The sequence below is a fragment of the Lepidochelys kempii genome, chromosome 7 (assembly GCF_965140265.1).
Source record: "Lepidochelys kempii isolate rLepKem1 chromosome 7, rLepKem1.hap2, whole genome shotgun sequence".
Taxonomy (NCBI): Eukaryota; Metazoa; Chordata; order Testudines; family Cheloniidae; genus Lepidochelys; species Lepidochelys kempii.
The window spans coordinates 55,145,510-55,159,642 of NC_133262.1; the positions used below are offsets into that span (position 1 = coordinate 55,145,510).

At 49.0% G+C, this 14,133-nt stretch overlaps 1 protein-coding gene across 15 annotated transcripts in view; it reads right to left on the minus strand.

Moving 5' to 3' along the window:
• Positions 1-12,124, minus strand: part of CAMK2G (calcium/calmodulin dependent protein kinase II gamma) — a 173,297-nt gene extending 161,173 nt beyond the window's left edge. For 3 of the 15 annotated variants that reach the window (XM_073352896.1, XM_073352900.1, XM_073352897.1), the window contains exons 1-2: positions 11,860-12,110; positions 9,983-10,077 (exon numbers count right to left, since the gene is read on the minus strand). In XM_073352896.1, the coding sequence (XP_073208997.1) occupies positions 9,983-10,077; positions 11,860-11,924 (160 nt within the window). In that variant the 5' untranslated portion in view covers positions 11,925-12,110. Of the gene's footprint in view, positions 1-9,982; positions 10,078-11,859 lie in introns of all 15 variants that reach the window. The other 12 variants (XM_073352887.1, XM_073352886.1, XM_073352893.1 and 9 more) reach the window with 10 other exon arrangements.
• Positions 12,125-14,133: the final 2,009 nt, after the last annotated feature.

Below are 14,133 nucleotides of genomic sequence, written 5' to 3' on the forward strand. Positions count from 1 at the left end.
TTTACTCAACTCCTGTCTCAGAGAGAGAGAGAATTCTCCTCCAGACTCTACCCTGCCAGTATGAGCTAGAACAGAGTTTCAAGCATACACAGCGAGCCACAGGCATCTCTTAACTTCCTGCCCCCTGGTAACAAAACAGGCTAGATCTGGCAGACTATATCCAACATTAATCAGCTCTCCAGACAGCTCTAAATTAGGCTTGCAGTTCTCTGGAGCCAGCCATGTGCACCAACCACCAGCTTCCCCCTACTTCAGAATTACACATAACAGCAACTCTGCAATGCAATCAGATGTGTGTGTGTGGCGGGGGGGCGGGGGGCGGGAGCGGCATCAATTTTTAAAAGGCATACATTAGAACAAACTGTTACGATCAATTACTTTACTATTAAATTATCTGCCACTGATGGACACACTGAACACTCACCCAACAAGGACCTTGGTGTCCAAGTAGGAGCTAGGACTGAAACCTGAGGCAGCGGGTGCAAAAAGCCACCAGAGCACAAAACCTCAGAATTAGGGACCAGCAATTCCCTCAAGAGGGACTTGAGGCTCATGCCCTACTAGTCTTTCAATAATCAAGATGCTTATTGCTGAAGATTTTCCACTCTACCAACTCCTTTTCCTAGGAAATACTCTACTGCAATATTCAATGAGCATATAAGCAATGACACTAGAGAGTTTGGAAAAAAGAAAAGGAGTACTTGTGGCACCCTAGAGACGAACCAATTTATTTGAGCATAAGCTTTCGTGAGCTACAGCTTACTTCATCGGATGCATCCGATGAAGTGAGCTGTAGCTCACGAAATCTTATGCTCAAATAAATTGGTTCGTCTCTAGGGTGCCACAAGTACTCCTTTTCTTTTTGCAAATACAGACTAACACAGCTGTTACTCTGAAACCTCTCATTAGAGAGTTTGAGGAGCCATTACTGCAGTATGTGGCGGTATTTCAACAGATATTTAATTTAAGAAGGGATGGAAGAGAATCTGAGGTCAACCTGTCTCACAGAACCCCATGGCCTGAAACATTAAGCTTAGTGTTGTGGTAATGGCTGGCAGGAACAAGAGTTGTATGACTTGCAGAGTTTACACTTCCTCTCTTCTTCCATGGGCAGAAACTCCAGTGAGCAAGTGTGTCCGCCCATCACAAACCAGTTCATTCTGGCTGCTTCTTTTCCCTCCTACCTTCCACAGCCAGCTGCTTTGCAAGTGGGCAGAACGAGGCAAGGAGCAGCGAACTGCTTCCTACAACATCCCACATTACCTTCCCATGCCAGTGATCCTGCACCCAAGCACCTCTCTGGCCAGCAGCTCCCCAGCCACAGGCTGCTCTGAAAACCAGCTGTTTTACTTCACTCCTGTGTCCTCCCTTCCTTTTACAGCTTACAAATGGTCATTAAGATGTTTGGTAAGTTAACTCTTACACAAGGAAAAACACACTATGTGTGCCAACCATGAGAACCTGAGAAAGGGGGAAGATGCCTAAGCAGACTGTGGGCAGGTGAAGGGGCTGGAGGGGGGAAAATGGACAAAATTAACCTAGGTTTTATATTTGTATGTTTCCCCTTTTATAGGGCGTCTCTGACAAGTTATTGCATATGCAATAATACCCACAGCCAGTGCTTTAATTTGCAGGGGTTGGGGAAATAAAATCCTATGGGGGGAGGGGAGGAAGCTAGTACAATCCTTCCTTGAGAACATCTGTGATAATAACCTGCCATTTGGTAGAAGAGGGGAAAAAATTCCCTCTTCAGAAGTGTTTTTATGATCCAGGGATAAGCGTTCTCTCTGGCAGGGATAGTTTTAGCTATATCCAGAGAGGGAGATTAAATCTATCCGCAGCAGGGAAATTTCCACACTCACCCAAATTCAACACAAGTGCTACGTGCAACTTGATTTTGCACAGCATCTTTCACACAAGAAGCACAGTTAATGCTCCCTGTCCCAAGAATCCACAGTGTGCTCCAAAACCCCCACCCCTACCTGCTCAGCCTAAGGAACACCAGGACATGTGTCAGACCAGGCTCTCCAGTAGGGTTAGTACTGCAGAGCCCAGGACCTCTGGGACACTGGCAAGAATTAGTCTCATCACATCTGGGCCGTGCACAAACCCAGTCTTAAGAACAGGAAAGGAAAAAACCCTAGTCCCCCTTCCCAGGCCTCTGCAGGGGCCACAATTCCACACTAGGAACGCCTGCTCAATCTGTGTGCCTGCCTCTCCTCCCTTCCCCCTCCCCATTGTTGATGCCGGTAATTTAACACCCCGTGGGACCAAAGAGGACAGACAGACAGCAAGCTGAAATCCTGCCTGCCCCGCTCCAGCTCCTTTATAAAATATACAGCGTAAACCGAGAGGCAACCTGGGGTAACGCTGGCCATTGCACTGAAACCCATGTCAGGCAACCAGCTTCCGGCCATTGCAAACCACAGCACAAGCAGCACCCCCCACGGCTGGCCCTCCTGCCACACTGAGAGCAATTAATGCTGTTGGTGAAAGTGAAATGCGGCCATCAGTCCCTTCCCCCATCTCTTCAAGGTCAGGGTCTCTCTCTCTCTCCCCCCACATGCACACCCCCCTTCTCCAAGTAAGTTTCCTGCAGTGATAAATAATCATGATTCAAAACAGTGTTCTAAAAAGTGACACTGCAAGATGAAGAGGTGAGCACAGACCAGGGGGGAGGAGGGAGAGGTAGAGAGAAAGACAGCTAGCACGAGGTGCAAGGCTGCAGTTTATGACGTAAGCGTATTAATACCCCCCCCCCCCGTTCCCCCGGCTTCTTACTTTCCTGCTCCATGCATGTGTATTAAAATTCAGAATGGAGAAGTCCAGCCAGTGGCAATCGATACATTTAATGGAGAAGATGGGCCCTTGAAATATTTTTCAGGGGCCCTCCCTTATTAACTCCACCCCACTCTCCCACTCCTTACATTTGAACATTATCCACATCAGACAATAAGTGAGTGGCCCAGAAACCTATACAGTGTCACTTCCCATGTCTCACACACACACGGCCAGCAAAAATCCCAAATTCTCACCGCAGTCTATTTCTCACACGCTCCTATGCATGCTGCCATTCAGACAGCTAACAGAGGAGGAGGAAGGAGCTGGGATGGGAGAAGTTAGCAGCAAGGCCCACTCCCTGCCCAGACCACCAGATTCCATCTAACACATCCTGATGTTCCAAGTGCAGCCTGACAGGCAGGGTCTGATGCATTGTCTCCGCAAGGAAACACACACACAGGCACTTGTACACACCCCAGAATCTGTGCTTCAAGCTCCTGCGAGTGGTGCTGTGGGCTCTCCTTGCTTTAATGAGGAGCCTACGCACTGGGCTGCAGTGCACTACTGATGCCTGCATCCAATTCAGCTGGGCATGCTGTAGCTACAGAGGAGCCTGGGCTGCTCTGAGGATTGCCAGACTGAGGTTGAATACCTTGAAAGCAGTCCATGCTCAACTGGAGGTCAGCACTTGCACACACTGCACTCACCTGGTACCCGAGCCTCGAGCCTCGCAAGGCCAGGAAACTGCTACTGTGAAACCCCACCCACAGCCCTCATGGAACTGAGCCCCTCTGTGACTGAGCTACAGGGGACAGGACTCAGTCCAAGGTGATGAGCTTCTCGGAGCCAAAGGCGGGCTGGGAGAGCAATCCCCAGCCTTCGTACCATCCAGACCCCCGAGAGGGACAACTGTCAGATTGCCTCCTTGGCGCACCCAGGAGCAATAAATGAGGCAGACTACAAGCCTGGGTGCAGCACAGAATCTCCCCAAGACAGGGTGAGCATCATCTCCTATTTCCAGTGGCAGGAGGGCAGGAGAGAGAGAGCAGGCGTGATTGCCAGGACCCTCCAGGGAGCCTTTCAAGAGTTGCAGAACTTCTGCTGCTTTGAACCCCACAAGGGCCACATCCTGGCAATAAACTCCAGGCTACGCTTCAGCTCCAGCATCCAGTGAGGGGTGAGCAGTACCTGTGTTCCAAATTAGGTGCCACCTCACATCTCAAAAAGGACATTTACCCTATTACAGGTGCTGATTCAGAAACAAAGATCAGGCCTAAAAGAACGTCCTCCTTCATGCAGAGGGCAGAAAGCTGCCCTTTTTGTTGTGTCCTTGGGGATGTCACCTTCCAAAGATTCAGCAGCAAATACAACAGCGGCAAAAGCCAACAGCAGAAAATCCTCTCCTGCTCCCATTACTGTTTGTGAACTGCCCCAGAAACCTCCCTGGGAGTCAAGAGTATAGATGGGCCTGGTGGGATGAAAGAACCACAGCAGAGTCCTATCCACCCCTTTCCAGTGTAGGACTGTTTCATACCATTTATTCTGGAGGAATTTGTGCAGCCTAATCTGAAAAGAAGCTATTGATGGGGCTTCCATCGTTCCCCTAAGGAGATGAATTCCCTACAGAATAATCTCTAGTCCCTGCCTCCCTCCAATAGTAAGACTAAATTTTCCTTGATTCTTTCCTCTGAAGCGATTACTGCTAGTCAGACCCATTGGCTCACCTTAAGCAATTCACTCACTCCTACTTCATGGGTATCTTCCAAGCCACTCTACAGATCTAAAGTCAAAATAAGGCCTAACAACTATCCCGGCAGCTCCAACACCACACATCCCCACGAGTCAAGACATGGCTGTTTATCATTACCCTTTAGTCCTTCCAGCCAGTTCTCAGGCCATGTGACAGACTGAATCCAAGCCAACCTGAATTTCAGGTGGCTGAAGCACTGTATCCCGCTCCCAGCATTGGCTATTGTCTTGTACTTAGACCAGTGGTTCTCAAACTTTTGCACTGGTGATCCTTTTCACACAGCAAGCCTATGAGTACAACCCCCCCTTATAAAGTAAAAACACATTTAACACTAAACTGGAGGTGAAGCGGGATTTGGAGGTGGAGATGACGGCTCGCAACACCCTACATAATAACCTCGCAACCCCCTGAGGGGTCATGACCCCCAGTCTGAGAACCCCTGACTTTGATTGCAAGCTGTGTGGGGGAGGGACTGTCATTCTGCTATACAGTGCTTAGCACAGTGGGCCCTGCCTCCTACACTCCACCATAACACAAATACCAAGTAGCTTAATGAATTCCAACTATGATGTCTAATGCGTCCACTGACTCTGCATTTAGATCAGATTTGTCTGACAAAGTTTATTCTTTATAATGCCAGGAAGTTGGTTTAGGGTTGTGTTGAGGTGCTTACAGATCTGTCCCTTCATATTTGTCCCATTATTTTATAAAGGGATGAGTTTATTTGACCGTGATTGCCAGGACTTCCCTTTAAAAAAAAAAAAAAAAATCAGGACAGTATTTGCTTTTTACGCTTTTAGGATGGTAAACACTGTATGGGTGCCACGTAGGGTTATTTCTAACCCGCCGGTTCCCCTTCAGTTCGTGACTTTCAAGATAAAAACAACGGTTTGCAGTTCATTAAGCTCATTAACAGAGGCTTTAGGATTCGCTGATTTCTCTCATATTATATTTAATTTTCCCTAAGCATTCCCTTCCCTGCTTTTCAGCTACACATCACGATCTCCATCACTTCCAAGTCAGTCACACCCCACTGCTTTGCTTTTCTTGAGGAAGACTCCTTTGGAAGTACCTCTTCCCATAAAGCCAGCATGGAAGCAGGTCAGAGCTCTTTGCCCTTAGTAAGCCCTGGGATGGAGCTCGGCTGTTCTCAGTGGTGGCAGATGACAGAACAAGAAGCAATGGTCTCAAGTTGCAGTGAGGGAGGTCTAGGTTCGATATTAGGAAACACTATTTCACTAGAAGGTGAGGACTGGAATGTGGTGGAATCTCCATCCTTAGAGGTTTTTAAGGTCCAGCTTTACAAAGCCCTGGCTGGGATGATTTAGTTGGTGTTGGTCCTGCTTTGAGTAGGGGATTGGACTAGATGACCTCCTGAGGTCTCTTCCAACCCTAATAGTCTATGATTGTACTCATGGGAAGCATACTAGCAGGTCAACCCCTGTGAAGAGAGCATGAGTTATATTCCTAGCCAGTGGTGTGGCACCTCTCATTGAAGCAGTAGTAAGTACCCTGGGTAAACACAGGTTCAAATCCTGCTAGGAGCAGATTTTAAATGTTCAATTTAGCAATGCTATTCGGGGTCAGGGGTGTGTGGTTCCCCTGCATATGAGAGCTCTGAAATGTAGAAGCCAAGGCAAGGGGGACCCTCCTCCAGTGCAAGAGACAGGTCAGGAGGTTTGGACTGACCTGTGTGGAAGGCAGGAGCTAAGCTAATGTCTAGATTCCAAGGCCAGCAAGGGACCATTCCTGGAGCAGATCTTTTAGAAAAACATCCAAGCTGGATTTTAAAATGGTCAGTGATGGAGAATCCACCACGCCCCTTGGTAAATTGTGCCAATAGTTAATTATCCTCATTGTTAAAAATGTGTACCTTATTTCCAGGCTGAATTTGCCTAGATTACATTTCCAGCCACTGGATCATGTTATACTTTCTCTGCTAGACGGAAAAGCCCACTGTCAAATATTTGTTCCCCATGTAGGTACTTTTAGATTGTAATCAAATCACCTTTTAACTTTCTCTTTGTTAAGCTAAATAGCTTGAGCGCCTTGGGTCCGTCTCTATTACTATAAAGCAAGTTTTCCAATCCTTAAATCATGCTTGTGGCTCTTTTCTGAATACTCTCCAATTTATCAATGCCCTGGAATTGTGGGCACCAGAACTTGACACACTATTCCAGCAGCGATCCCACCAGTGCCGAATACAGAGCTACAATAACCTCTCTGCTCCTGCTCAAGATCCCCATTTCCGCATCAGAGGATTACATTAGCTCTCAGTTGTTCTCAAACTTTTTGTATTGGTGACTCTTTTCAAACAGCAAGCCTCTGTGTGCGACCACCCTTTTCAATTAAAAACTGGGGGCGGGGGGGAAGGTGTTAATTTAATTTAACAGGGACTCGGGCTGTCAGCCCCAGTCCTGGCTGGGCTGACATCTTGCAACCCACTGAGAACCCCCTTTTTTGGGCACAGCATCACACTGGGATTATCCACCATGACCCCCAAATCTTTTTCAGAGTCACTGCTTCCACCATTCTATAAGCATGGCCTGCATTCTTTGGTCCTAGATTTATACATTTGCTTTTAACCATATTAAAACGAACATTGTTTGCTTGCACCCAGCTTTCCAAGCAATCCAGATCACTCTGTATCGGTGACCCCATCCTCTTCATTATTTACCACTCTTCTAATCTTTGTGTTGTCTGCAAACTTCATCAGGGATGTTAGGTTTTCTTCCGCATGACTGATAAAAAATGTTAAACAGCATATAGCCAAGAACAGATCCCTGCAAGACCCCACTTGAAAAACACACCCACTCAATAAGGATTCCCCATTTACAATTACGTTTAGAAACCTATCAATTATCCAGTTTTTATTTTATTTAACATGTACCGTGTTAATTTCATATCATTAGAGTTTTTTTTAATTAAAGTGTTGAGTGGGACCAAGTCAAACGCCTTACAGAAGTCTGAGGAGGGTACTGGGAGTGGGGCAATGGGGGGGGGATACCCCAATATGTGCAGAAGCTATATGGGTGTGTGCTCCCAATGAGGCAAGAACTAACATGGGAATGGGAAGCAGCAGGCAAGGTACACCCAGGCTATTGCAGAATTCACTCACGGTCCTGCTGCCATAACAGACAGCTTTTTAAAAAGAACTGCTCATCAGCTCCGCCGTTTTACAGTTGTTGATTTCATCTCCCTTATCATTGGCTAACAGCCCTAACATCTCTCTAACATTTCTAGTTTGAAGAGCCTTTACAGTGTTTATCCATCTAGGTTCTTACATGGCGCCTAGTCCCACCGTATCTGAGCCTCTATTCCCACCAACCCTTTTGACTATCATTAATTCTTTGTTGCCTTGTCTTTCCCCACTTCGTTTCCAATACAAGTTCCTTGTGGCCATCAGATATTTCAGTGGGACCTCAAGAAGCCTGATCAGCCACAACTTCTTCCTCCCAATATTTCTCTCTTTCAGCCAGTTTCATAATTCCCCCCACATTTGCTCTCTCCAAATCAGATACCTTTGGACAGCTGTGTTCTATGAACCTATTCATCAATACCTTGAATTAACAGAGCTCACAAATCACTAGCACAGAAGTGTCCAACACCACTTATGTTTTCAATCAAGGACTTCCTAGTGGTAAGAAGTAGATCAAGGAGGATTTCTCCTCTAGCTGGATTCCCTACTTCCTGGCTCATTTATTTAACCTTTAGTTAATCTGAGAAGTGATGATGTTCCACACTTTTTGTATTTGTAACTCAACAGCTGTCTGAGTACTTGAAATCCTACATGACCACATTATCTGGAGATTTTGGACTCCACGGTAACTGTTTTAGGAATTTTTTGTTCTCATTTTCCTCTAGCCCTACAGCTTCGTCACTTCTTGCAACCTTACCAGATTATTTCGCTACCATTCTGTTAATGGGAAAATTGTTTCTTGCTGGTTTTGTTAATTTAGAGTATTACCCTGTCCCACATACAAAGAGGATTATACCCACTAATGCTGACGAGATGGTTTTCTGCACTATTTGGTTTCAGTTATGTCCACTACATCATATTCTCCTTTCATTAAGCAAACGCTCCCAATTACCCATTTCTTAGTCAGTTTAAAGTCTGCGTAACTAGCCCTGCCAGTTTTGAACCCACAGAACTGGGATCCCATGTGCTTCAGTGGAGATTTCACAGAGCATTGGCATCCGTTCTGTACATCGACAGCCTTCCCCTTCTAGGCCATCCACAGATCCATCAGCTGGTCTCCAGTATCACTCTTGACTTTACTTGCACTAGTTACTAGAAAGACAAAACATCACCAATGTTGACTTCGGTCTGCAGCACTCTTCCCAGGGTTCTAAAATCATTCTTGATCCACAGATTCTCCCTTTGTGCCTGTCATTAGCTTTCACATGAACTACACTAGGTGAACATTCACTGCCTCTCTGCAGGCTATACTTTGCTCTTGTCATCACATTTCATGCCCTGGCACTGGGGAGATAGTGTATCGTCCTTTTCTCTTTTTTAGGAATCAGACAGCCTGAGCTATGTTCACCGCCTCTTTGGTGCTACTTCTGCCTCTTTGGTGTCACCCTTTCAGTTGCTGGTCAATATACTACCTGGTTCTCAGCCTCCGGCTGATCATCTAGCTCATCAGGGACATAGTATTTGTCACTTTTGTCAAAACTGAATGGCCTAAGTGCATTAAGTCTTCTCTTAGCCTCCTCTTCCACATTCATTCCCTTGGAGATCTCAGCCAGTTACATCTCTCTTTATAGTTCCTCCTTCTGCAATCCAATTCAGTATTTTTTCCAATCGATTTCAGCTCCTGCCCATGTCCCTCCACAGTGGAAGCCACCTCACTCTTCATACATACAGAGCCTTCCTTGTGAAATGAACCAGGACAAATCACAAGAAAAGTTCAGCAAATAAATTTGGGATGACAGATCTCTGTTCCTTTCTGTACCACTATTCTGAGCTCAGTTGACACGTACAGGTTTTGAAGAGAGGCTTTTGGAGTTAGGTGGCAGCGGAGAACAACAGAAATTTAATTTGGTTCTTTTAGAAGCTTTAGAGAACCCTTCCATCCAGTTCAAATATGAGCATATTAGACATAGGATTAGCTACAAGAGGAATACACCATCTATGACGACATCCTGAAACTAGAAAGATCCTTTATCCAACAAGACTATACCCCAAAGCACAGAAGACCTCCAGCAATGCTGGCACACTGAGGACATAGTAGGTCCTCAAAAAGAGAAAAGATAACAGGAAGTACTCCCAGAAGTTGAGATCCTTGCAACACTTCTTCAGTCTACCATTTGCATCACTACTTATTACTTAAAACTACAAGACAAGCACCTACAAAGCCCATAAACTTGCTGCAACTAAAGTTCCAATCATGTTTCTCCTGTTCATAGAGAAAGGCAATGGGATGAAGGACAGATCTGGATACTAACCTCTGGCTGACAGCTTTTTGGTGTTGATGATTTTTGCAGCATATTCCTGGGATGAACTTTTCTTCACACATCGGCGGACCACAGAAAAGGCTCCCCTAGAAGAAAGATAGCGGGGGCTGTGAAATTGAAAATAATAATGCAACTGGAACGACTTCCACCCCCAACCTAGACATGTCAAGTCAGCAAATAACGCCAGAGGAAAAGTGTATACCCAAATGCCTGGCTGAGGCCTCCTAGGGGCCTTAAGCAGGAAAGCACAAACAGTACACCATGGTGGGGAGGGGAGAAGAGTGCAGAGACATAACATACAGGAGCTGAAGAGTGAAAGAGTAGCCCAGAAGGTTGGAAACATCGCCAAGAAGTCCATCCCATAATGGTCTAGTGGCTGGAGAAGACAACTAGGAATCAGTTCTCCTGGGTACTTGTCCCAGCTGGGCCACTGAATCACCGCAGCACTTTGGATGAGCCACTAGCTCTGCTACACCCATTTCCTTATCTGTGAACTAGAGATAAATTCCTCTTCCCAGAGGTGCAGGGGGACTGGCAGGCTAACTGTTGTTTGTAAGTTAACATTTTATAAATATGAATTATTATTGCTGCGTCGGGCTGTAGGGAGAAGTGCACTAAGTGGCAGAACAGAAAGGGGAAGGATTCTTAGAAGAAAAGGGAGATAGCGTAAGAAAAAAAGGTGTAAGGAAAGACAGCCCAAGCCCTAAGAGGTTGTGGGGAGAGAAAAAACTGAGTGGGGAACTAGGTCCCACCAGTCCCCAGAGAAGTCTGTACAGTGGAACTGGAAACAAAACAGAACAGACAACCCACAGCAGCCCCATGGAAAACTTAATCCATCAGAGAGGATCTGGCTCTAGGCAGCTGGGCCCCTCCTTACACTCCAGAGTCCTGACCCCTCCTCAACTTCTGCTCCCACCCCCAACCTCTCCACATAAACCAACCAGAAACACTGCAAGCACCATTCCTTGGCCCAGGGTTGGGTGCTGAGACACAGGCTGCAGCAGCAGCCTAGGAATCCATGTGGGGATGGGGTAAAGAGATGCAGCAGTGCCCAGAGATTGGTGCAGGGAAGGAGGGGGAAAGATGCAGCAGTACTCAGGGATGCATCAACACCCAATGATCCCATCCTGTATACTGCTGCATCTCCTCCACATCCCCACAGGATCCCACTGCAGGTCTAAGTGTGTGGGGGGAGGGGGGGGAGAGTTGCGTGCAGCAGTGCCTGATCCCAATACTGGGGAGGGGAGATCCCCTATACAGCCGCAGAACCTGGTCCTTCTTGCAGGGCTGGGGGAGTATCTCAGGAGGAAGCTGGAGCGATAGCAGGGACAGCTTGGGTGAGTGTCCCGGATTATGGCTATCACCAGGATGGTTTGGGGGAGCAGGGTGCAGCAGCCCCAAGCAGTTCAAGAGCAGAGCTAGGAGATGGGAAGTAAGTCCTGGGGTACACAGCCTCACATGGTGCAGGGATGGGGGGCACCCTGGCTTGTAACTACAGCTGGGGTTGGGATGGGAGTAACCCGGGGGGCAGTAGCACCCATTCCCCATGCAGAACAGGGACGAAGAGAACGCGGGAGGCCCTAGAGTGCAGCAGACCCCTCCCGGTCCCACTGTAGGGGCGGCGGTGGCAGGATCCTCGGGTGTAGCGGACGCCAGTTGCCGGTCCCAGGGCCAGGGCAACGGGAGGAGCCCGGGAGCTCGCAGCACCCAGTCCGGCACAGGAAGGTGGAGCGGGACAGCCAGGGTGCCGCAGCGGCTCCGGGGCAGGGCAGGGGGGTGGGGGAAGAGGCAAGCGGGCGGGGGCTCCTGGGCTGGGGGTGGGACGCAGCCGGAGGTCCCCGGGGCGCAGGGCCGGGCGGGCTCCGTACTTGCCGAGCTCCTCGTAGAGCTGGTAGTCGTCGGTGAAGCGGGTGCACGGGGCGGTGGTGGCCATGCTGGGCTGGGCTCGGCTCGGCGCCACTCGGGCATGGGGCTGGGCGAGGCGCGGGCTGCTGCCGGCCGGCCGGCGCGGGCGGATCGCGCTGTCCTCGGGGCAGCCTCCTCCGGCTGCTGCCTGGCTCCCCGCGCCGCCCTGCACAGTCACCGCTCGCCAGGGAGGAGAAGGAGGCTGAGCCCCGCCAGCACCGCGAGATCTTACTGGGAGACACCCCCCGCCCGCCCCCTGCCTCCGCCCGGCCCCAGGGTGGGGCCGCGCCCTGGCGCTCGGGGCAAGCGGGGCGGTGCTGGGCCCGGGGGCGCACGCGAGCCGCCGAGCCCCGTGCAGGCTGCAGCTGGAGAGCCCCCCCTTGCTGGTCTGCGCGGGGCTACAGCCAGACCGCGCCCCAGCACGGAGCAGGAGACGCAGCGGAGTAACCGGGGCGCGGGAGCCCCTCGCGTGCGCCCCAGACTCATAGTCAGAGCACCCCCAACTCAGCAAGAGTCCCACGAGCGTGGGTGGGGCGGCTACTGGGGGGCGGGGAGACATAAGGGAGGGAGTGGTAGCGAGGAGGAAACCAGCTCGAGAGCTCCCCGCAGCCTGGCCGGGGCCGGGTCTGACCCCTTGTTGCTCCTAGGCACAGGGGCGGGTAGAAGTGCGGCCGGATAAACTTCCTGCATGCACCGAAAAGGGGAGGGCTGCAGCCTGAGATCGCTGCGGGGAGCGTGCCCTAGGGCGAGGTGAGAGCCCCGCGCGGATAAATAAGGCTACAGGAGATTAACCCTTACGTGCACCAAGAGAAGGAACTAGTGCAGTCTGACCCCACCATACGAAGAGGGGAGGAGGAAAACTGCAGTCTCTCCCTTCCCCTCTCCATGGGCCAATCGCGGGGGAGGAGGGGGGAGTTAAGAGGGAGCAAACTAACCCTTAACCCTTGCGTGCACATAGAAGGTGGTAACTGCAGGCTGACCGATCTCCTGTGAATTGGGGCTAACCCTTTGCATGCCCTGCGAGGTGGAGAACATGCACCTAAAAAGGGGGGCTGCACCTTTACATTGCCACCAAGGAGAAGGAACTACACTCTGATAAGAGAAACTGGCAGTGCTGATGTGAACTGGAAAATAGGTACATCCTGAGCAGCTACCCCAGCATTCATAGACACATGCTGGAGAGAGGGAAAAAAACGTTCGCCAGAGGGTGCTTTGTCTTGTTGGTTACGTGCAGAAATCTAAACTGAGGAAAATAACCAGCTGGTGAAATGGCAGAATAGTAACACATGCAATGCCTTAAAACTGATGGAGCCTTACCCTGCATGTTCTCTCTCTCACACACACACACACACACACACACACGCCTTGGTCCCACTTGGTACCCACCAAAGCACCAGCCTTGCGCTCTCCAGGAAAGTAAACCAGACTCCATTCTGTCTCTGCAGTTTGTGCCATTCAGGAGATGCTTTCCATAGCAACTTTATAGGCAAGTTTATTTTCAACTCTCCTGTTTAAGGATTCTCTGAGTGATTGCCAGTAAATTATTCTTTGATTTATGACAAACGGAGTCTAGTTTGGAAATTGTGTTTTGGGGCAGTGGCAGGGCTAGCTGAAGAGGGCAAATGTTCTTTAGCCTTTCCAAAGAGCCAGGAAAAGGAGCATGTTACAGACACAGGGAGACCAACTCACCCAAGCAGTATCAAGCATTAGTATTAAACTGATTTGAAGATTGAAAGCACTATAGAAGTGCTAGGTATTATTACTGTATGTGAAAGGACCAGCAAGGAAGCCCTCTTCTATCATTCAGCAAAGTAACAAGAACGGAAAACATCAGTGAACAGTTGTCTGTCTGTATGGGGCTTATACAGTCTGTCTGAGCCTTCGAAGCATAGGCCACATAAATGATTGAAATAGAGCAAGGGCAAATGTGGAAAACAGGCAGCAAAAATAGGACAATAGAACAATGTTACAAAAAAACAACACAGCGGAAAGGTGAGTCAGAAACCACAGCATGCCACACCTCCTATTGTGCCCATGCTGACCGTGCTGGAAACCTGCTGACAAAACAATCATTTAGAGACCCACAAATTATCTTACCAGCCAGTGCCCCTAACTGAGACTGCCTACTAGCAGGTCCGTTAGTGTTGAATGGAAGTTGCTGTTATGGCCTCATTCATCCACCACTGGTAGACCCTGTATTTGATGGAAACCACTTCAAGCCAGGGGGTGCAGCAACA